Raw genomic sequence first — 22,890 nt, forward strand, 5'->3', positions numbered from 1 at the left:
ATTAATAAATACTAACTGGCTGGCAAGAATACTAACTAACCCATACTAACTGGCATGAATACTAATTAATAAATGACAGTAAAAACTAACCGGAAGTCAGGCATCAGGCACCAGGGCTAACAACACCGCCTGGTTGAACACACATCACACAGGCAGGCCAGGAGCCACGCCCAGAAGGACTCACTATTGGGCAGGAGTCGGCCAATTGGAAGAGCATGGCCAATGACGTAAGAAGGCAAGAAGCGGCTGACTGATTGGTGAAGAGAAAGGCGCGTAGGGGCATCACACTGATTGGCAGGGCACGCCAATGACGTCAAAGGGCGGACTACGTGTGATAGGTGGAGAGCGAAATACAGTAGTAGTGGCCTGCGGGCATTGGTAGAGAGAGGCAAATGACATCATGAGGGATCAATAAAAAGTGGAGTAGACCAACATTTTCTCTCTGTGCTGGACCCTCTCTTGCTGTGGACTCCCTCTTGCGCTGGACCCTCTCTTATGCTAGACCCTCTCTTATGCTGGACCTTATCTTATGCTGGATCCTCTCTTGCTGTGGACCCTCTCTTGCTGTGGACCCTCTCTTGCTATGGACCCCCTGGACCTTCTGCTTGCTTCTTGTGCTTGCCTGCAAGTGTGCGCCGACGATTCTCCCCCCTATCTTCACGTTCTGGACCTCAGTGAGGGCGACGGTGTGCCAAGACCTTGCTGGGGATTGTGAGGAGGCTGAGTTTGGCAGGTGGAAATGATGCGTGGCTGGCCACTGGAGAGCAGCGAGGCCTCGTGAGCGGGGGCGTGCGAGGCCTGTTTTCGCGCCAACGGCCGGGTGGTTCCTGCCAACGCACCGGACGAGTTGTACGATCCCTGACGAGACCACGAGCAAGTCGGAGCTAAGTTACACACAACATACCATTATTTTCAAGTTGTTTTCTTCCTGTGTGTGTCTGTGTTAAGTCTGGTGAGGGAGTGCTCCATTTAGGACATTTATTTACCGTCACGTTTCTTGTCACGTCACGGCATTCCATTTAATAAACCTGTTTATTTTTGTACATTTTAAATCCGTGTTTTGTTCGAGTTTATTTTCCACAGGTTTGAAGACTGCCCGGCGAGATCTCGTCAGGTAAGGCTTTCCAGCTTCTTCTTCTTCGTTCTTCTGCCCGCATGCAGATATAAAATCCGCTATTGAATTGAACGCCTCCATTAACGCTCGATTGCTATCTGAATTTCCGGACTTCACCAAGGGGAATCACAGGAAAATACGCAAAAAGTGCGCGGTTAACCAAAATAAACTACCTCCCCGCTGCTTTTCGACCGCCGCAACCTGTCCCGATGGACCAGGGGTCCCGCTCGCTACGGAGCGCAATATTTCGATTTTTGTATCGTGGTCATCATAGTCGGTGATCAACTGAAATCTACAATGATCTACTAGAAACACCCGCTCATTAATGGAGCGGCAAGACATTTAAAAAAAAGTTACATTCTCTGTATCATAATTTAACAAAAAAATTTTTAAATTATTTTATCGGAAATAACTCTCAAATTTCAAATTATGTTATTCCGAGTCTAGGCCTGTTGATTTTTTAATGGGCGACTCCTAGTTCCAAAATATTGTTGTGGATATGAGGACTGTATTTTTTTTATTGTGTGTTTTATTATTATTATTATTGGTTATTCTGCGCCTCCTGCCTCCGGAGCTGTGTAAAGGTCAAAGGGCGTCCCATAATTAGTCCATAAAGCATCCACACCACAGCTAATCTTAGAATACCCCTGTTCGATAGCTTATATCTTATTATGTGTTTTAGGGTAAGGCTGTGTCTCCCATTAATTGAAATACTCCATTGCACCAGTGAAAGAGATAGATTCCCTTCATTCCCACTCCCAAAACTTCCATTCCCCCTTTTCGTCAATTGCCATTCGCATTGCCAACTGCATTTTGGGCGGTTTTCTCTTCATCCGCCATTGACCACGAGGCAGGGTTGGGGAAGAAAGGCGGGTCCCCACCTCGTCATAGAGGGGAGGAGTGAGTCAGCCCCACTCAACCAACCACGAACAAGGGGTTGGACTTGGAGAGGGTGTGGAGAGAAACATCGAGGAGGTTCGCGAAGGTTGAGGGGCGGGGCCTATATAACCCGCAGGCAGGGCGTGTCCAAAAAGAGATGAGCTTTTACAGAGAGACGAGAGGGAGTCCAAGGAGTTGAGTCCGAGAGAAGTCCAGAGTTGAGCTGCAGATCGAGCCACCGAAACTGCACTTACTGCAGCTCGAGCCACCGCAACTGCATTCACTGCAGCTGGAGCCACCGAAACTGCAGCCACAGCAGCGTGAGGCCTGGACAGCAGTTTGGAGCAGGGCCGCGAAGGAGCGGCGGCTGCCCACGAGTCGATCGGCTGTAGGACCAGTTGGACCTCCCTATCCCGCCAGCCATCCATCTCCCGCCAGTCCTATCATCATTCCCCGCGTGAGTCTGTCCTTGTTTGTTCTGTCCCTGGGTTAATTAAGACTGTAGGTAAGCTAGCGTTGCACTGTGTATCTAATCTCGTCTGTAAATAAACGTGACTGCTTTCTTCCTACTTATATGTGTAAATAATAAATCCAATTACTCTTCTGTACGTCTTCTCGGCTTATTCCTTTTCCTCTTTGTATTCGGTCGCTTTAGAGTTTTCCCGATTGAATAGCAGTGGCGCGATCCGGCCAAAGTTTGGGGCAAATCGGGTATTAATCAAGGAAGCACTGTTCGGTCGCGGTAATACCACCGCTCGGTCAAAATAACATCTTTAACCGCGTCCGTAACAATATAATACTACCAGTCCCAAAATATCCTACTCTCACCTATTTCCGAGTTCTAGAACTAGTACAAAAGGCAAGGGGCTCAACACTGATCCCTGATGTAAACTACTTCAACACTGATTCTTGATGTAAACTGCTTCAATACTGATCCCTGATGTAAACTGCTTCAACACTGATCCCTGATGTAAACTACTTCAACACTGATCCCTGATGTAGAGTACTTCAACACTGATCCCTGATGTAGAGTACTTCAACACTGATCCCTGATGTAGAGTACTTCAACACTGATCCCTGATGTAAACCACTTCAACACTGATCCCTGATGTAAACTACTTCAACACTGATCCCTGATGTAAACTACTTCAACACTGATCCCTGATGTAAAGTACTTCAACACTGTTCCCTGATGTAAAGTGCTTCAACACTGATCCCTGATGTTAACTGCTTCAACAATGATCCCTGATGTAAACTACTTCAACACTGATCCCTGATGTAAACTACTTCAACCCTTATCCCTGATGTAAACTACTTCAACCCTGATCCCTGATGTAAACTATTTCAACACTGATCCCTGATGTAAACTACTTCAACACTGATCCCTGATGTAAACTATGTCAAAAGTGATCCTGCTTCAACACTGATCCCTGATGTAAACTACTTCAACACTGATCCCTGATGTAAACTACTTCAACACTGATCCCTGATGTAAACTACTTCAACACTGATCCCTGATGTAAAGTGCTTCAACACTGATCCCTAATGTAAACTACTTCAACACTGATCCTTGATGTAAACTACTTCAATACTGATCCCTGATGTAAACTACTTCAACCCTTATCCCTGATGTAAACTACTTCAACACTGATCCCTGATGTAGAGTACTTCAACACTGATCCCTGATGTAGAGTACTTCAACACTGATCCATGATGTAAACTAGTTCAACATTGTTCCCTGATGTAAACTACTTCAACATTGTTCCCTGATGTAAACACTTCAACATTGTTCCCTGATGTAAACTACTTCAACACTGATCCCTGATGTAAACTACTTCAACACTGATCCCTGATGTAAACTACCGATACTTCAACACTGATCCCTGATGTAAACTGCTTCAACATTGATCCCTGATGTAAACTGCTTCAACACTGATCCTACTTTCACTTCCAATGACTCTGTACATCCTCCACTAGTTCTTACTGATGTTCTTGGCCGATTACATATTGCCCTGAATACCACCACCAAATCCTCTGTTAATCTCCATCTCCTAAAAGCTCATTGCACAACTACTCTTGGGACTCTATTATGCGCCTTCTCAAGATCTACGAACACATGTTATAACTTATTCTACTTTGCTGAGTACTTCTCTTGAATCTTCCTCACTAAAAGATTGCATCTGTCTCATCGTAGAACATCCTTTCTATCCTTCATCATCTGTCTACCTATCCTGAATATCTTGTTTCCTGTGGTAATTGTAGTGGTAACTTTGTGGTGGTAACTTTGTGGTGGTAACTTTGTGGTGGTAACTTTGTGGTGGTAATTATTTTGAAAAATCGTTTTTGCCGTACTATCTTAAGAAGAGTGTAGATGTACTGTAAATGAGGCATTACAGGCACAGATGAACTCATCATAAAGGTAAAAGATAAGCCAAAAGTAAACTTCTGTGAATTTATATTTTATCTGCACCAAAAAATAAATAAATTGGACTCTCAAAATGCCAAGTAAATCGGCAGATTAAACCAACAGAAAATGTTTGCTTTTTAAAAGTGTAATCAAAAATGCTAGAACTTGGGAATGAAGATGCTTGTTAATCTATTTGTGGCCGGGGTTGAGGCTCATGGAGATGTGAGGCACAACAGAATATGACAGGTTAACAAAATGACAGAGGGCAGAGGAGAAGTGATCGGAAAACCTTGGTGGTCCAATGGTTAGAGCGTCTGCTTTGAGTCTGGGAGGTCGGTCTTGTCATACCAAGGACTTCAACTAGAAAATTTAATTTGATGATTAAATCAAGCCAACACAGATCAGACAGTTAATGCAGATCAGACAGTCAACACAGATCAGACAGCCAACACAGATCAGACAGCTAACACAGATCAGACAGCTAACACAGATCAGACAGCCAACACAGATCAGAGTGCCAACGCAGATCAGACAGCCAACACAGATCAGACAGCCAACACAGATCAGACAGCCAACACAGATCAGACAGCCAACACCGATCAGACAGCCAACACCGATCAGACAGCCAACACCGATCAGACAGCCAACACCGATCAGACAGCCAACACCGATCAGACAGCCAACACCGATCAGACAGCCAACACCGATCAGACAGCCAACACCGATCAGACAGCCAACACCGATCAGACAGCCAACACCGATCAGACAGCCAACACCGATCAGACAGCCAACACAGATCAGACAGCGAACACAGATCAGACAGCCAACACAGATCAGACAGCCAACACAGATCAGACAGCCAACACCGATCAGACAGCCAACACCGATCAGACAGCCAACACCGATCAGACAGCCAACACCGATCAGACAGCCAACACCGATCAGACAGCCAACACCGAACAGACAGCCAACACCGATAAGACAGCCAACACCGATCAGACAGCCAACACCGATCAGACAGCCAACACCGATCAGACAGCCAACACCGATCAGACAGCCAACACCGATCAGACAGCCAACACCGATCAGACAGCCAACACCGATCAGACAGCCAACACCGATCAGAGAGCCAACACCGATCAGACAGCCAACACAGATCAGACAGCCAACACAGATCAGACAGCCAACACAGATCAGACAGTCAACACAGATCAGACAGTCAACACAGATCAGACAGTCAACACAGATCAGACAGTCAACACAGATCAGACAGTCAACACAGATCAGACAGTCAACACAGATCAGACAGTCAACACAGATCAGACAGTCAACACAGATCAGACAGTCAACACAGATCAGACAGCCAACACAGATCAGACAGTCAACACAGATCAGACAGTCAACACAGATCAGACAGTCAACACAGATCAGACAGTCAACACAGATCAGACAGCCAACACAGATCAGACAGTCAACACAGATAAGACAGCTAACACCGATCAGACAGCTAACACAGATCTCACAGCTAACACAGATCTCACAGCTAACACAGATCATCCAGCTAACACAGATCATCCAGCTAACACCGATAACCCAGCGAACACCGATAACCCAGCGAACACCGATAACCCAGCGAACACCGATAACCCAGCGAGCACCTATAACCCAGCGAGCACCGATAACCCAGCGAACACCGATAACCCAGCGAACACCGATAACCCAGCGAACACCGATAACCCAGCGAACACCGATAACCCAGCGAACACCGATAACCCAGCGAACACCGATAACCCAGCGAACACCGATAACCCACCCAACATTGATAACCCAGCTTACACTGATAACCCAGCTAACACTGATAACCCAGCTAACACCAATAACTCAGCTAACACTGATAACCCAGCTAACACCAATAACCCATCCAACATTGAGCACCCAGCTAACACCAATAACCCAGCTAACACTAAGCACCCAACTAACACCGATTAATCCAGCCAACACAGAGGACCCAACTAACACTGGTAACCCAACTAATACTGATAACCCAACTGACACTAGTAACCCAACTAATACTGATAACCCAACTGACACTGATAACCCAACTAACACTGATAAACCAGCCAACACAGAGCACTGAACTAACACTGATAATCCAAATAACACTAAGCACCTAACTAACACCGATAATCCAGCTAACCTCGATAACCCAGCTAACACCACTCCATCCCGTCCAATATTGCTCGATTATAAAAGCTTGCATCCTCATTCATGATGCTATACTCCAAATTTCTCCAATGTTTTGGAGAAAAGGATAATGGGAGTGAAGTAGAGAAGAGGGAGGGTGAACGAAGTGAAAGGGGCGATATTGAGACACAGAGGCGCCGTCTGATCACCGGAGAAACGCAGGGACCACTTGTTACGGAATTAAAGCCATGGAAAGATCAAAAGTTTGGAATGACTCCAAGACGGAGCGTTTCTTTGGATGTACAATGTAATGATTAATAATATTATATTTACGCAAAGCAAAGCCTGGCATGGTGACAGCGTGCAAAGGAGTCATGTGCACACAAGCAATTGCCTTCCCCCAAACCAAGTTGATTATTCATCCAGGTAAGTGTCTACCTTTGAAATCTTGGAAACTCAACAAGGGGAGATACAAAGGACTTATTACATAATAACTTGTGTGTCCCCTATGACTCAGCAAGGGCTATCATGGCATCACTTGGATCCCACCATATCCGCAAGATAAAATGCCCTCTCCAGTCATGGAATGTGAAACATGGATTACCCAGCTAACGCCAGCTGTATGTACCACCAAGCTAAGGAATCTAACACTTTATACCAGCCATGCAACAACTCTAATGAGTGTGCATAGCTCAATTATTTGTTAAATGTGACCCTGATCAAATATTTCACATGCGGCACCCACTATGAAAGGTCCACTAAACGGACATTGATGGAATGTCGAGTGAACACCTTGCTAACCGCCAGGTGCTCCGCATTCGTCTCTTAAAGATCTTAAGGATGCAGCAAAATGGAATTATGAAGAAGATCGTGGAACCAAGACCTACGGTACATCTAGCAGGCCATTACTCTAGATCGACAGTCACTGCACCTGGTACAATGGCTGGTCCAGACCACGAAACCACCCTCAAAAATGTCCATGTCAGGTAATTGTCCAGAGTGCAATGTCTGGTCCAGATCAGGTAATTGTCCAGAGCGCAATGTCTGGTCCAGATCAGGTAATTGTCCAGAGCGCAATGTCTGGCCCAGATCAGGTAATTGTCCAGAGCGCAATGTCTGGTCCAGATCAGGTAATTGTCCAGAGCGCAATGTCTGGTCCAGATCAGGTAATTGTTCAGAGTGCAATGTCTGGTCCAGATCAGGTAATTGTCCAGAGCGCAGTGTCTGGTCCAGATCAGGTAATTGTCCAGAGCGCAATGTCTGGTCCAGATCAGGTAATTGTCCAGAGCGCAATGTCTGGTCCAGATCAGGTAATTGTCCAGAGCACAATGTCTGGTCCAGATCAGGTAATTGTCCAGAGCGTAATGTCTGGTCCAGATCAGGTAATTGTCCAGAGCGCAATGTCTGGTCCAGATCAGGTAATTGTCCAGAGCGCAATGTCTGGTCCAGATCAGGTAATTGACCAGAGTGCAATGTCTGGTCCAGATCAGGCAATTGTCCAGAGCGCAATGTCTGGTCCAGATCAGGTAACCACCCTCAAGAACGTCCAGGTCAGGTAAGTCCAGAGCACAATGTCTGGTCCAGATTAGGTAACCACCTTCAAGAATGTCCAGGTCAGGTAAGTCCAGAGCACAATGTCTGGTCCAGATTAGGTAACCATCCTCGAATGGCGAATCATTTGAGACCAAATCACGTGGATCTCAAAAAGGAGAGGCGAGAGATGGTTATTGAAAATAATTCGGTAAAAAACAATAAATAAACAATTTTGTTTCAGAAAGAGCTCATTAAATCCGTTCCTAACAGTCATGTCGTCATCAATAAGACGTTCGCACGTACATTTGAAAAAGTCCTCGAGAACGTCCCTCCGGGTTTAATAAGATAATGGTTATGACATTACGAGTAACACTTTATACTTATAGCGATACATGATGTACATTAGGATCACGTGACATGCGCATAAGTTTATGGTGATATTTACTGCCTGCACTCTCACGCGTCATCCATTGTCATCATATAATATCGTAAAACACAACTTGAGCCACAAGTATTGTCGCTTTCATTCGCTCACCTTGATAAACCTGTCTGTACAACTGCAGAGGAAGAATGGATGGGTGGGCTAGGGGCGTGTGGGAGAGCGGCTTGGCAAGGGCGTGGTCAAAATAGAGGGCGGGACTAGGGGCGTGTCGGAGAATGGCTTGGCAGGGGCGTGGTCAAAATAGGGGGCGGGACTAGGGGCGTGTCGGAGAATGGCTTGGCAGGGGCGTGGTCGACATAGGCGGTGGGACTAGAGGGCGAAACGGGCCAGGTGCGGCTTGGCAGGGGCGTGGTCGAAATAGGGGGCGGGAAGAATGAAGTTCTGATAAAAATAATATGGGTGGGAAATAGCAGAGTGCATTTAACGGGCTTGGAAGGAGGGAAAGCGGAGGAGTGAGGAAGGCAAGGTCAGAGAGAAAAATGTCCTCCTAGATCATGCAGGGCCCCTTGTGGCCTTCCGCTGGGATGGCAGCCATTAATCAGGTTCGATTTAGAGCAGAACGAGCCTGATATAGAATTTAACCTACAACCAAAACCAACCAAGACAACCAAAACAACAACCTCAAATTAACAACTGGTCTTAAAAAACGTGTCATCTAGCTTTTACGTACGCAAATCTGGGAAGAATTTTTGACCCCTCCCCCTCTTCCTTCCATTACTCCAATGTCATCTGAACCCCACTCCCCTCCTCTCCTCTTCTCATTCTTCACACACTCTTCCGAAAGTAGTCTGCCAGCTGGTATCTTTCCCTAATTATATGTTCGACCCTTCGTGTCTTGGGTTCGGTTGAGAATGTCTTGCTCATCGTTTCACTGTCGGAATTTGGTTTGTTTTGCGTGCTGTAGTTATATGAAGGTGAAGCGCGGTGCTACGCGCGCGACTTGCTACCAAGGAGGAAGCGGACAACGCGCTTAAACAAAAGTGTCTTCATTGACAAGAGGTCACTGTAGCACTGGCGCGCTCCGGGCTGCGTGCCCGGTGTATATCCTGAGGCCACGCCTACCTCTCGGGCGTGGCCGCCTCCCACTTGGTGCGCGGAATGATGTCACCACCCCAGTGGGCTTTCGTGTCTGCCACACGCGCCCCCCCAGAATTCCCGCGCACCTGGAGGGCCAGTTTGCGGGGCAAACGGATGACCCAGCCGAAGCGCCCTCTGGCGACCAGCGGCGTCCGGGGTGCAGGGATGCCAGCTGGGATACCCCCGGCTGTACCCGGGATGGGTGCCGGACCGGGGGGCGGCGTGCCGGTGGTGCTGGGCGGTGCCGGGGGTCCGCCCGCCGGGGGGCGGCCCCGACGCGGGGGCCGAGCCACCGGTGGTGGGTGGTCCACGTCGAGGTGGGCCGGCTTGAGTCGATCCACCGAGACGCGGTCGGGAGTACCGCCGATGTCCAAGGTGAAGTATTTCACCCCGGTCTCCAGCACGCGGAAAGGCCCGTCGTACGGGGGCCGCAGTGGTGTCCGGTGGGCGTCATGCCGGACGAAGACATACTCCGCGGTGCGAAGCTCCGGGGCGACGTGCGTGGGTGGGTGCCCGTGGTGCGCCGTCGGCACCGGGGCGAACCTCCGGGCGGTCTCCTACAGCGCGGAGCGCTCCTGCGCCGTGGACCAAGGTGCCGTGGGGTCGGGGAGGAACTCGCCCGGCACCCGCAGCTGTTGTCCAAAGACCAACTCCGCCGCGAATGCGCGCAGGTCCTCCTTGGGCGCCGTCCGGAGGCCCAGCAGGACCCAAGGGAGCCTGTCGACCCAGCCGCCGTCGCAGAGGGTGGCCCGGAGCGCGGCCTTCAACGAGCGGTGGAACCGCTTGCACAGGCCATTAGCCTGGGGGTGGTAGGCCGTGGTGCGGTGCAGCTGGACCCCGAGCCCCTGCGCGACCGCCCCCCAGAGCTCCGAGGTGAACTGGTGGCCGCGGTCGGACGAGACGTCCAAGGGGGCGCCGAACCGGGTGACCCAGGTGGCGATGAACGCCTGCGCTACGTCCGCCGCCGTCGTTGACGCCAAAGGCATGGCCTCCGGCCACCGGGTGGTGCGGTCCATCATGGTCAGGACGTGGGTGAAACCCCGCGAGGGGGGCAGAGGTCCCACCAGGTCCACGTGAACGTGGTCAAACCGACGTTCCGGCACCGCAAACGGGGCCAATGGGGCCTGGGTGTGTCGGTGCACCTTCGCGCGCTGGCACGCGAGGCACGTCCTGGCCCAGCCGCGGACGGCCTTCCGGAGGCCATGCCAGACAAACTTGTCGGCGATCAACCTCTGGGAGGCCCTCGTGCCCGGGTGGGACAGGCCGTGGATGGAGTCGAAAATCCGGTGCTGCCAGCCCGCAGGCACGATGGGGCGGGGCCACCCGAGGGAGACGTCGCAGCAGAGGGCCGTCCCCGCGCCGCTGAACAGCACCTCGGTGACGCGGAGGCCCGTAACGGCGGTCCGCAAGGCCTGGATGTCGGGGTCGGCGGCCTGGTCCGCCGCCATCCGGGCATAGTCGATGCCGAGGTGGACCGCGTCGGCAACGGACCGGGAAAGGCAATCCGCCACCGGGTTGTCCTTCCCCGCGACGTGCCGGATGTCCGTCGTGTATTCGGACACGGCCGAGAGGTGACGCTGCTGCCGGGCCGACCACGGCTCAGTGACCTTGCCCATCGCGAACACCAGTGGCTTGTGGTCGACGAAGGCCGTGAACGCACGGCCCTCGAGCAGATGGCCGAAGTGCCTGACTGCCAGGTGGAGCCCGAGCAACTCGTGGTCGAAGGTACTGTACCGGCGTTCGGGCGGGCGAAGCTGCCGGCTGAAGAACGCCAGCGGTTGCCAAGCTCCACGCACCCATTGCTCGTGCACCGCACCCACCGCGTAGTCCGAGGCGTCGGTGGTGAGGGCGATCGGTGCATCGGGCGCCGGGTGCGTGAGCATGGTGATGTTAGCCAAGGCGAGGTTCACGCCCACGAACGCTGCGTCCATCTGCTCGGTCCAGGTGACGTCATCTTTGCCCGGCTTCCCTCGGAGGGCCTCATGCAAGGGGCGCAGGAGCTGGGCGATGCGGGACAGGAAATGGTGGTAAAAGTTTACCATGCCCAGGAACTCCTGGAGCCCCCTGATCGTGTGGGGGCGCGGAAACCCCTTCACCGCCTCCACCTTGGCCGGTAGGGGGACGGCCCCGTGCCTGGTGACGCGGTGCCCCAAAAAGTCGATTTCGGCGACACCGAACCGGCACTTGGCGGGGTTCACGATCAGGCCGTGCTGGCCCAGGCGTTCGAAGAGTGTGCGGAGATGGTGTAGGTGCTCTTCGCGGGACGCGCTTGCGACGAGGATGTCATCCAGATAGACATAGACGAAATCCAAGTCGCACAAGACGCTGTCCATGAGGCACTGGAACGCCTGAGCCGCATTCCTCAAACCGAAGGGCATCCGAAGAAATTCGAAAAGACCGAACGGCGTGATGACAGCCATCTTTGGGATGTCCTCCGGCCTGACGGGGACCTGGTGGTAACCACGTATGAGGTCCACCTTCGAGAAGAAGGACATATTCGCCAAGTGGGCGGAAAGTCCTGAATATGGGGGACGGGGTAGCGGTCGGGAGTGGTGGCGTCGTTGAGACGGCGGTAGTCCCCGCACGGTTGCCATCCCCCGCCGGGCTTGGGCACGATGTGGAGCGGCGACGCCCAAGCGCTCTCGGAGCGCCGCACGATGCCGAGCCGCTCCAGCGTAGCAAACTGCGCTTTAGCTACCGCGAGCTTCGTCGGCCCGAGGCGGCGTGCCCGGGCGTAGACCGGTAGCCCGGCGGTGGGGATGTGATGTTCCACCCCGTGCTTGACGGTCCCCGCCGAGAAGGTGGGCCTCGTGAGGGCCGGGAAACGGGCGAGGAGGCGGGTGAATTCGTCCGCTGCCGGAAGCGTGCAGATGAACCTGGCCGGAACCGAACCGCTCAGCAAGCCGCTCGGCGAGCTTGTCGGACGTACCGGCGGGAACGACACTCACCTGCGCTCCCGTGTCGCACAGGTAACGGTGCCCGGATAAGGTGTCCGTTATGTATAGGAGGCTGTTTAATCGGCCGGCGCTCAGAGCCACTACCGAGGGCCGGCCCGGGCGTTTCCCGACCTGCCGAATGAGCACGGCGGGCGACATTGCCGAGCCTCGTGGCCGAACCTAGCGTGGAAATGTCACCAGGTTTGCGGCGAAGCCGGAGGCCGCGGTTTCCTCGGTGGTGGTGGGCGGGGCGTGGCGGCCACCACGGGGCGCCCCTCGGAGCAGGGGTGGGCACCCGCAGGAGGTTCGGGCTCGGGCGCCGCTACGGCCGCACCGAAACTCGCCCGCGTGTCCAAAGCCTCGTAGTACTTGTCAGCTTCGGCCGCGAACGCACGGGGTTCCATTGTCGCGGAACCGGCCAACGCGAGGCGGACTCGTGCCGGCAGCTGGCGTCGAAATAACGCCCGGAATAGAGCGTTCGGGGTTTCGTCGCCCATGAGCGACAGCATATGGTCCATTCGGACCGACGGTCGCGTGTCACCGAGCTCGGGGAGGTCCAAGAGGCGATCGGCCCATGCGTCCACGGTGAGGCCGAACGTGGCGAGGAGGAGACGCTTGATCGCCCCGTACCTGTCGTGGGCCGGTGGGTTCCTCAGGACCGACACGACGCGGGCGGCCGCGCCGGCCCCGAGGGAGGCGACCACGTGGCAGTAGCGTGTCTCGTCCGCCGTGATGCGTCGAAGCCTGAACTGGGCTTCGGCCTGCAGGAACCAGATCTCCGCCTGAGTTTCCCAGAACCCGGGGAGCTTTATCGCTACCGCATTGGTTGCCAGGGCTGTGGCGGGTTCGGGTGGTCAGTGACGGCTGACCAGAACGTCGGAGGTCACCAATGAAGCGCGGTGCTACGCGCGCGACTTGCTACCAAGGAGGAAGCGGACAACGCGATTAAAACAAAAGTGTCTTTATTGACAAGAGGTCACTGTAGCACTGGCGCGCTCCGGGCTGTGCGCCCGGTGTATATCCTGAGGCCACGCCTACCCCTCGGGCGTGGCCGCCGCCCACTTGGTGCGCGGAATGATGTCACCACGCCAGTGGGCTTTCGTGTCTGCCACAAAGGTGTGAATACAAATTGATGATGTGAGATTGGGGGATCATGACTTGGCGCAAACCATGACATTATACCAAATAGTTATTATTGGTAGCTACAAACTACACGTTTAAGGCTCTCGTTCAAACTAAAGGGTAACTTTGCGAAGCGGTCATGGCATGTAAATTGTGAACTTACTGAATCAGGCTTGTGATCTGGGTTATAGTAGTGGGGAGCAGTGGGGACTCAGGTAGTGGGGAGCAGTGGGGTCTCAGGTAATGGGGAGCAGTGGGGACTCAGGAGGGAAGGGGCAAAGGGGAGGGGAGGCAGGGGAGGGGGGAGGGGAGGCAGGGGAGGGGGGAGGGTGGAGGCAGGAGAGGAAGGGGGTTCATATATATATATATATATATATATATATATATATATATATATATATATATATATATATATATATATATATATATATATATATTATATGCTGGTGGGTGAATGTGGCGTTCACGTTTCTGAGTTAAGTGTGATGCCAATCAGGAAGAAGAAGAAGCTGTACTACCAACTTTGTACACTTCCGGAATTGTTTGATTTATTTGTATTCAAATGTCTGGTGATTGTTTTGTATTTATTTATGCGAATGTGTACTTGTATATAACTGTGATAAATTTTGAAAAGCTTTGGCACTATCGAGCGATTTTTTTTTTTAACTCCCAAAAATGAACTTTTTTTCTTCAAATTTTTCCCCCTAAAACACTCTCAGGCACTCACTGATGAACCTCTGAAAGTTTGACGAAGATCCGTTCAGCCATCTCTTGAGAAAAATGGCGACACACAGACAGATCTCTCTTCTATCGTAGACTAGCAGAAGTACCCGGTGTTGCCGGGTGGGGGAGGGGGGGAGGAGGGGACTGGATGGGGGGATGGGGGAGGGGTATGTGGGGGGGGGGGAGGGGAAGGTATGAGGGGGGAAGGGGAGGGGAGGAGGGGGGGGAAGGGTAGGGGTGAGAGGGGGGGGGGAGGAAGGGGAGCGATGGGGGGCATGAGAGGAAGGGGGTTCATATATATGCTGGTGGGTGAATGTGGCGTTCATCACGTTTCTGAGTTAAGTGTGATGCCGATCAGGAAGAAGAAGAAGCTGTACTACCAAATGCGTACACTTCTGGAATGGTTTGATTTCTTTGTATTCAAATGTCTGGTGATTGTTTTGTATTTATTTATGCGAATGTGTACTCGTATATAACTGTCATTAATTTAAAAAGGCTTAAGGCACTATCGAGTGATTTAAAAAAAAATACTCCAAAAAAACCGATCTTTTTTTTCCATAATTTTTTGTTATTTTGCCTAAAACACGCCCAGGCATTCACTGATGAACCTCTGAAAGTTTGACGAAGATCCGTTCAGCCATCTCTGAGAAAAATGGACACACACACACACACACACACACACACACACACACACACACACACACACAGACAGACATCTCTCTTATATAGTAGAAGATATGTAATTAAATTTATATTATTAATTAATATTAATTATTCTTACAAGTGGGAGGAATTATTATTATTAATTTTGTGATGAAGTAAATTTATTTAATTTTTTTAATAACAGTATTAAATTTATATTTGCTTATTAAATATACATAATTAAAATCTATATTATTAATTGATATTAATTATTCTTACAAGTGGCAGGAAGTGAAGAAGAAGAAGGAAGAAACATTTACTTGTTTGATTATGACAATCTGAACAGAGTTCACATTCACATTCGAGGTAAATAATGGAATGCTTTGCGATTTCTGCTTCCCAATGGAGGAAGAGCCATTAACAGCAGACAAATAAAGGGTGGGGGTAGGGGTCAGCAAAGATAGAGACTATTGGTTGATGGTGGATGTATTTCATGGTTAATGGTGGAGGTAATTCATGGTTAATGGTGGAGGTAATCATGGTTAATGGTGGAGGTAATTCATGGTTAATGGTGGAGGTAATTCATGGTTAATGGTGGAGGTAATTCATGTTTAATGGTGGAGGTAATTTCATGGTTAATGGTGGAGGTAATTAATGGTGGAGGTAATTAATGGTTAATGGTGGAGGTAACAAGCGTTACGCCTCGGTCCTCCGTCGGTGAAGTGATCTGAGTTGACAAAGTGGAAGACGCAAGGCGGCCATCTTGGATTTAGATGTGGCGACCCAATTTTCAATAGCGTTCTCCCTTATGCGTAGATACACCCACACACCAGATTAGAAGTTAGTAGTTCGTTTATTTTTCAAGATATTTCGCTCACAAGGTTCAGACATATATATGGTAGCGGCCATCTTGGATGTTGACGTGGCGACCCAATTTTCAATAGCCTTCTTCTTTATGCCTAGATACACCCACACACCAGATTAGAAGTTGGTACTTCGCTTATTTTTCAAGATATTCCGCTCACAAGGTTCAGACATACATGACGTCAGACGTACATGGCGGCGGCCATCTTGGATTTTGACGTGGGTTGCACCCACACACCAAATTAGAATTCGGTCTTTTGCTTACGCATGCACGCACGCACGTACGAACGGACGGACGGACACACGGACACACGGACGAGGGGAAAACAATCGTCCCCCTTTCGCTCTGCGGTGCGACGGGGGACAATTAATGGTGGAGGTAATTAACGGTTAATGGTGGAGGTAATTAATGGTGGAGGTAATTAAGGGTAAATGGTGGAGGTATATAACCCTCATATGTATATATATATATATATATATATATATATATATATATATATATATATATATATATATATATATATATATATATATATATATATATATATATTGTAACGGTTTTGAGAAGTGTAACGAATTTGAGAAGTGTAACGGTTTTTGAGAAGTGTAACAATTTTGGAGGAAGTGTAACGAATGTGAAAAGTATGGGTTTGTTATGTGTAACACCCTCGTAATGTAAATAATGGTCGCAGCCGTCCTCCTAGTTAATTCCATGAAACTTACACGCAGGCCACGATATATCTTTTTAAATAGTGTATTTCCTTATTCTATGTAGGCTAAACATGTGTTTCCCACTAGATTGACTTTGCATTGTATCAAACAAAATAAGCGTAGGCCCTTCCAATTTCCCCAATCATCTCCGCTCTCCAAAGTTCCTTTCAAAAGGGGTGCGAGTGGTGTTCAATCCCGCAAGCCGCCATTGCCCATGTGCTAATCTCGGAGAAGAAAGGCGTGTCTCCACCTCGTCATAGAGGGGAGGAGTGAGCCAACCCCACTTGGCCAACCAGCACCGCGGTTAGCGACCCGGTAGGCGTGCCCTCGCAGCCGGTGGCTTGATTCCGCCCGGAGTAATAAAAGGGACTGGCAGGGACTGCTTCACCAGATGAGAGATGAGAGATGAGCGAAGAGGTGACATACGAAAAGGAGCTGTGAGCTGAGCTGTGAGCGGTGAGAGGCGAGACGCTCCAAGCCAAAGAGGAGAGGAAACCAGCTTTGGAGAGACGCGCTGAGAGGAGGGAGACGGCTCCACCAGAAGGAGAGGAGCAGGTGTGACCGAGCCAGCACGTGACGTCTACAGCATCGGCAGCGGATACGCGACGGAGGGTTTTCCCGCCAAAACCGCGAGGAATTGAGAGCTGCTGCCTCCGACCCTGCCTCCCTCTCCAGCAATCCACCTCAAGCCCTACCTGCCTGCAATATCCCCCGTGTAAGTGTGAACGTCGTCTGTCCTACTCGTTGTCTTGGGGTTAAGTAAAATGAATAGTTTAAGCTAACGATGCACTGTGTGACTGCTTCTTCCATCCATTGCTGTAAATAATTTTGGTCGCTCTTTCTTTTTGCTTGTGTGTGTATAATAAATCTGTTCTTCCTCCGTACTCTGTCTTCTTCTCTTTTCCTTCTCTTTCGGTCGCTTTAGAGGTTTCCCGATTGAATATCTGCGGTGCGATCTGGTCGACGTCGGGTGGAATCGGGTTCTAATCGGGGAGTAACTGTTCGGACGCGGTAATACCAACCGCTTGGTAAAATAACATCTTAATCCGCGATCCGTAACAATTGGTGTCAGGAGTGGGATTCGGACCTGGGACTAAATTTGTTAGGCCCAAATTTTGGAACACCAATTGTGTATTAAGTAACAATTGGTGTCTGGGAGTGGGATTCGAGGCCCGAACCAAATTTTTTGAAACGAATAGGAAAAAAAAAAAAAAAAAAAATTTGGTCAAAATTACGAGCTGCCGAAATTTGTTTTTTTAAAGAAAAACCCGAATTTTGAGATCGCGCCATGGACAATCAAGGCGATCGGATGTCGGTGGGGGAGATAAACGGGTTAGGGGTAACCTAGGACTTAGGGGAAGAAAGGGAGGAGGAGAGCAATGAGGAGGCGGTTGAGGGGGTATCAGACGCACAAAATGTCGTCCTCGCGCACGAGGTTGCGGGCGCGCAAAATGGCGCCTCGCACATTGCTACGGCGGCCGCACCCGCTGCACAAGTGGGAGGGATGGCCCAAATGCAGGCCCTCATGGAGCAATTTATGGTACAAATGCAGGCGTCCCTCAACCTGCAGAGTGAGCAAATGAGGGCTCAGAGTGAGCAAATGGGGGTAATGGGGAACCGGATGGATGCTCGGAGTGAGCGATTGGGAAACCAAATTGAAGCAATAACCAACAGAATGGGTGACCGCATGCAAAAATGTGGGGAGACCATGGATCGCATGGTGGGCGAGGGGGTCCCAGGGGTGCACGAGGAGGTAACGCGGATCGAGAAGCACTGGTTGAACGAAGCGGAGAAAAGCACGGGTACAATGACCGGGGTAGAAATCGCGACCCGGGGTTTGGAAAAGCCGGCGACCGATGAGGTAGAGGGAATTTTATTAAAGCCAACGGTCGTCGAGGTGAACAAAGAAATTATGGGTATAGTTGAAATTGGAGAGACCGGGGACTTAAAGTTAAAAGAGCAACAATCGGAGGAAGGAATGGAAATTGCTCAAAGTCTAAATGCACATCCTGATGCTGTACTCGCTAATCCAAATGGAAGTTTGCAGGTTTTGGTGCAGGGAGGAAGAAGAACCCCGAAGGTGAGACGTGCTGTTGTGTATTGTGCTGGGAGATTTTGTAAGAGGATGTTTAGCGACAAAAGAATTGTCGCGCGCTTGGGATCGAGGAAGCATCCGGGCGTTGGTGAAGGGTCCCGTGTGAGTGGAAATGGCACGCGTGTGGAAAAAAAGTGTGCGTCAAGGGGTGAGCGTGTTACGAAGCGCGAGTGTGATACCGAGTGCGAGCGAGAATGCACGTCGGGGTGTACGGAGTGTGACACGAATAGTGAGTTGGTGATGGCGCAGGTGCGAGAGGGAACATCGGAGCGCGAGTGTGAAACCGAGTGCGAGCGAGAATGCACGTCGGGGTGTACGGAGTGTGACACGGAGAGTAAGGTGGTGGTGGAACGTGTGCGAGGAAGCACACCTGAGTTGGTGGTAGCGCGGGTGTGGGAGAGCCCATGTGAGCGCGTTAGTGGGTGGATGCAAGAGTGCACGCACATGGTGAGTGTTACGGAGGACGTAACGGAGGAGAGGTGTGGACCAAAGTGTGCGCAAGAGTGTGCGCGAGAGGTGTGGTGTGTAACAGGGAGAGCGTTGGTGGAATGTACGGACGGCGTTGGAACGCCGGGTTTTGTGAGGGTGAAAGGGGTAGCGTATGCATGTGAGCATGCAAGTGAAGCATCGACGGTAACCGGGTTAGTGGTTAGGGCGACGGATAGCCGATGCGAGCACTCGGGGCGCGGTGTGCTTTGTTGGGTGCGAGGCCCGGCGCGGATCGATGCTGCGTCGCTTCTCTTCGAAGCGTCGTTGCCGATTCGGGCTTGGCCCCGCCCCGCACGGTCGAGTCCGGGCCTTGGCGGGCGAGGCGACCGGTCCGGTTCAAGGGCGAGTGGGAGGAAGCGGAACGGTGCCCCCTCGTGGGGACGGGGTTCCGACCGGGGGAGATTGAGCCATCGGGCCCGGGACCGCAAGGTGCCGCGCCGAGATGGTGCGTGGAGCCTTGGCCCGACCAAACCACCTCCCTTGAACCGAAAGCCGGACGGATTCAACCTGCAGGCGACCAAACCACCCGAATTCATTGCTCGGCTTTACGAAGCCGAGTTTAATGATGTCACGACGCACCGAGGCTAGGGTATAGCGGACTGTGATGATGATAGTGATAGTGATTTGATACGAAATTTATAATAGTGGGTAGAATTGGCAGTAAATGGAAAATTTTTGAATTGGTTGGAATTTGGACGAACAAAATTTATAGTGAGAGACCCCCGATGTGGTGGGATGGCAAATCCACCATCCCTCACAGACGTGGGGGCAAATGCGCAATAGTTTATGGGGTGGCTATGACAACCGAGCCAGGGAGGGCTTGGATAATGATAGGGATCTAGAAGAGATTGACATTAGGTAACGTTAAGGTTTAGTTAGTGACTGATACCTGTAGTGGGGACGCAGGTAGTTTAGTGTGGATGATAATGACGTGGGAGCGCAATAGTTTAAAGGGACGACTGGGAAGCGCAAGTTTCAGAGGGGAGTAGTTAGCTGAGATGATGCCGTGTGTTTGAGGAGTGAACAGGTGTGATTGCACAGGTGTGCAACTGAACAGGTGTGTGGAGCAGTGTATGAGGGAGTAGTGGTGATTGCGTGTTGTGTTGACCAAATGGTCCAGGAAGAAAGGAGGGTGCAGGTGGCACCAGGTGATTGCACAGGTGTGCAACAACAGGTGTATGTGGCTATGTGGAATAAATGGTATGGAGTATTGGAATCGATGGTCGTGGAGTGAGTATGGTGGAAATTGTGGAGTGGAGGGGATGGTGCGAAGGTGTGAATGGTGGAAGAGTGGACCCCCATCACGGATACCCGGGGCGGGTAGTGTAAGTGTTAGGTAGAGGGTACAGGTAAATTGTGGTTGGATATTGGCATCTGTGGTGCGGGTGAAAGAATGGTCTTTGGATGGGTGCATTAGTGTTGTGGAAATGGCTGGGCGTGTAGCCTGTTAGTGTGTGTAGTTGGTTGGGCGCTCCACCACTGTGAGGATGTCGGCCAGGTGAGGCCGCAGGTGGGCTCTGGGAGCCGGTAGTAGTTGTTGTGGATGGGGCCTGAGGATCCGGAGGACGGACCCGGGTAGCCCAGTGCCAGAGGGCACCGAGTGGGGTGCCAGAGCCAGGAGGGGCCTGCCCCAGTTAGATAGGTTAGGGTGAGGAGCTAGGTAAGCTCGGGTGGCAACTACAGTGGTGGAGGTGTGCAGGTGGGTAGACCTGCTGGGAGAGCTACACGTCGCAGCCCAGAAATTGTGCAAGGGCACCGGGAGATGAATAGGGGGAGTGAGACCCCAAATTGAGAAGCACCACAATTTGGTCAATGGGAATTGGTTTTTAGAACCCATAGTGTAAGTTGGCCAATGGATTGGCAGGGAGAGACCCCGGGTAGTGTAAAGTGTGTTAAAATAATTTATAGGATAGTTAGGATGAAGGATCTCCACGCACCATCTGCATCCACTCACCTGAGGTGACAGGTACTCCGCACCATGCCATGGTTAATTATTTTTGATGCAAATGTTTTGGATTGTGAGACGCATCATGACGTGGGTGTGACATTGTGCGTAATTCCATCTCTTCCTCCTTATGAGGATTGATGATGAATTGGGTGATGGCAAATTTTGGTTAGAGGGATTGTGGAGACGAATTTGGTATAGGAGAAATATGGGGAAGACGTGACAGTAATGACGAATTTGTAAATGGGTAGATTTTTGTACATATGGGGTAAGGGCAAGGGTAGTGTAGGTGACAGGGGGGTGACATACGGTAGGGACGAGCTTTCTCACTTCGCCCTCCGTACGCATTTCGCCTTGCATTGCCTTATTGATGTGTACCCTTGTGACCTTACCCCTCGCTCAATTGTCTCTTTTGTCTCCCACATGACCTGTGCGCCATTGGGGGCCGAGGGGAGCGTGCGTGAGGTGGCCATTGTGCGCACGAGATTCCCAGAACCAGCATGCATTGCGTTGATGTACCACTTTATGGACCGCTGTTCTGCGGCCAAGTACCACTTGATGGACCCCAGGTTCTGGGGCAGGGCACCTCTGTTGGAGACCGGCCATAGTGGCCAGGGAATCTTGCTTGCGGACCTCGGTAAGGTGGCACCTATGCCAAACAGGTGGACCACCCTTAGTTGGCCCCTGAGGCCCTAAATAAAAACGAACACAAGTTGTGCTGTTTATATTTCCAAGTAGGCCGCATGAAGCCAGAAGACGTCGGGAAGAACATCGGCCCAGCAGAGAAAGAGAAGACCACCACCAGTTGTTTTGTTGTGTTTATTATGAACCATGGTGACTGCGCACCGAGTGGTGCTTTTGGTGCTTTGTGGTGCTTGTGGTGCTTTTGGTGCTTTTGGGTGCTTTGGTGGTATTGGTACTGGTGCATCGATGCAATGCGTGCTGTCTCCTCCCTCCCAACAGGAATTTCTTTTTTCTTGTTCCCTAAAAAGAAAAAAGAAAAAAAAAACACAGGTCCTGGGTTGCGTTGTAAATAAGAAATAACGTCATTGTAAATAATGCTCCCCACCGTAAATGTATAGTTTGAGAATAATTCCGTAATTCGGTTAGCTGTGGGCTTGCGTCTGTTAGACAGGGTGCAATGCAATAGGGGGACATACTTATTTGTGTTTTAAGATTGTCACACTCAGGGTCAGGTTAAAAGTAGAGGGAATTACACCTACGTGTCACACTAAGTTAAAGTTTTGTAGGCCCGAGGTTGGGCCTGAAGAAAGGAGGGTGCAGTGTAACGGTTTTGAGAAGTGTAACGAATTTGAGAAGTGTAACGGTTTTTGAGAAGTGTAACAATTTTGGAGGAAGTGTAACGAATGTGAAAAGTATGGGTTTGTTATGTGTAACACCCTCGTAATGTAAATAATGGTCGCAGCCGTCCTACTAGTTAATTCCATGAAACTTACACGCAGGCCACGATATATCTTTTTAAATAGTGTATTTCCTTATTCTATGTAGGCTAAATATGTGTTTCCCACTAGATTGACTTTGCATTGTATCAAACAAAATAAGCGTAGGCCCTTCCAATTTCCCCAATCATCTCCGCTCTCCAAAGTTCCTTTCAAAAGGGGTGCGAGTGGTGTTCAATCCCGCAAGCCGCCATTGCCCATGTGCTAATCTCGGAGAAGAAAGGCGTGTCTCCACCTCGTCATAGAGGGGAGGAGTGAGCCAACCCC

At 50.6% G+C, this 22,890-nt stretch overlaps 1 protein-coding gene across 4 annotated transcripts in view; it reads right to left on the reverse strand.

Moving 5' to 3' along the window:
- The window catches only part of PALMD (palmdelphin), an 82,238-nt gene extending 77,476 nt beyond the window's left edge, over positions 1–4,762 (reverse strand). For all 4 annotated transcript variants that reach the window (XM_068110554.2, XM_068110528.2, XM_068110545.2 and 1 more), the window contains exon 1: positions 4,690–4,762. In XM_068110554.2, the coding sequence (XP_067966655.1) occupies positions 4,690–4,746 (57 nt within the window). In that variant the 5' untranslated portion in view covers positions 4,747–4,762. The remainder of the gene's footprint in view (positions 1–4,689) is intronic.
- Between the last annotated feature and the right edge of the window lie 18,128 nt (positions 4,763–22,890).

Source organism: Myxine glutinosa, chromosome 1 (genome assembly GCF_964187855.1).
Source record: "Myxine glutinosa chromosome 1, kmMyxGlut1.1, whole genome shotgun sequence".
Classification (NCBI taxonomy): domain Eukaryota; kingdom Metazoa; phylum Chordata; class Myxini; order Myxiniformes; family Myxinidae; genus Myxine; species Myxine glutinosa.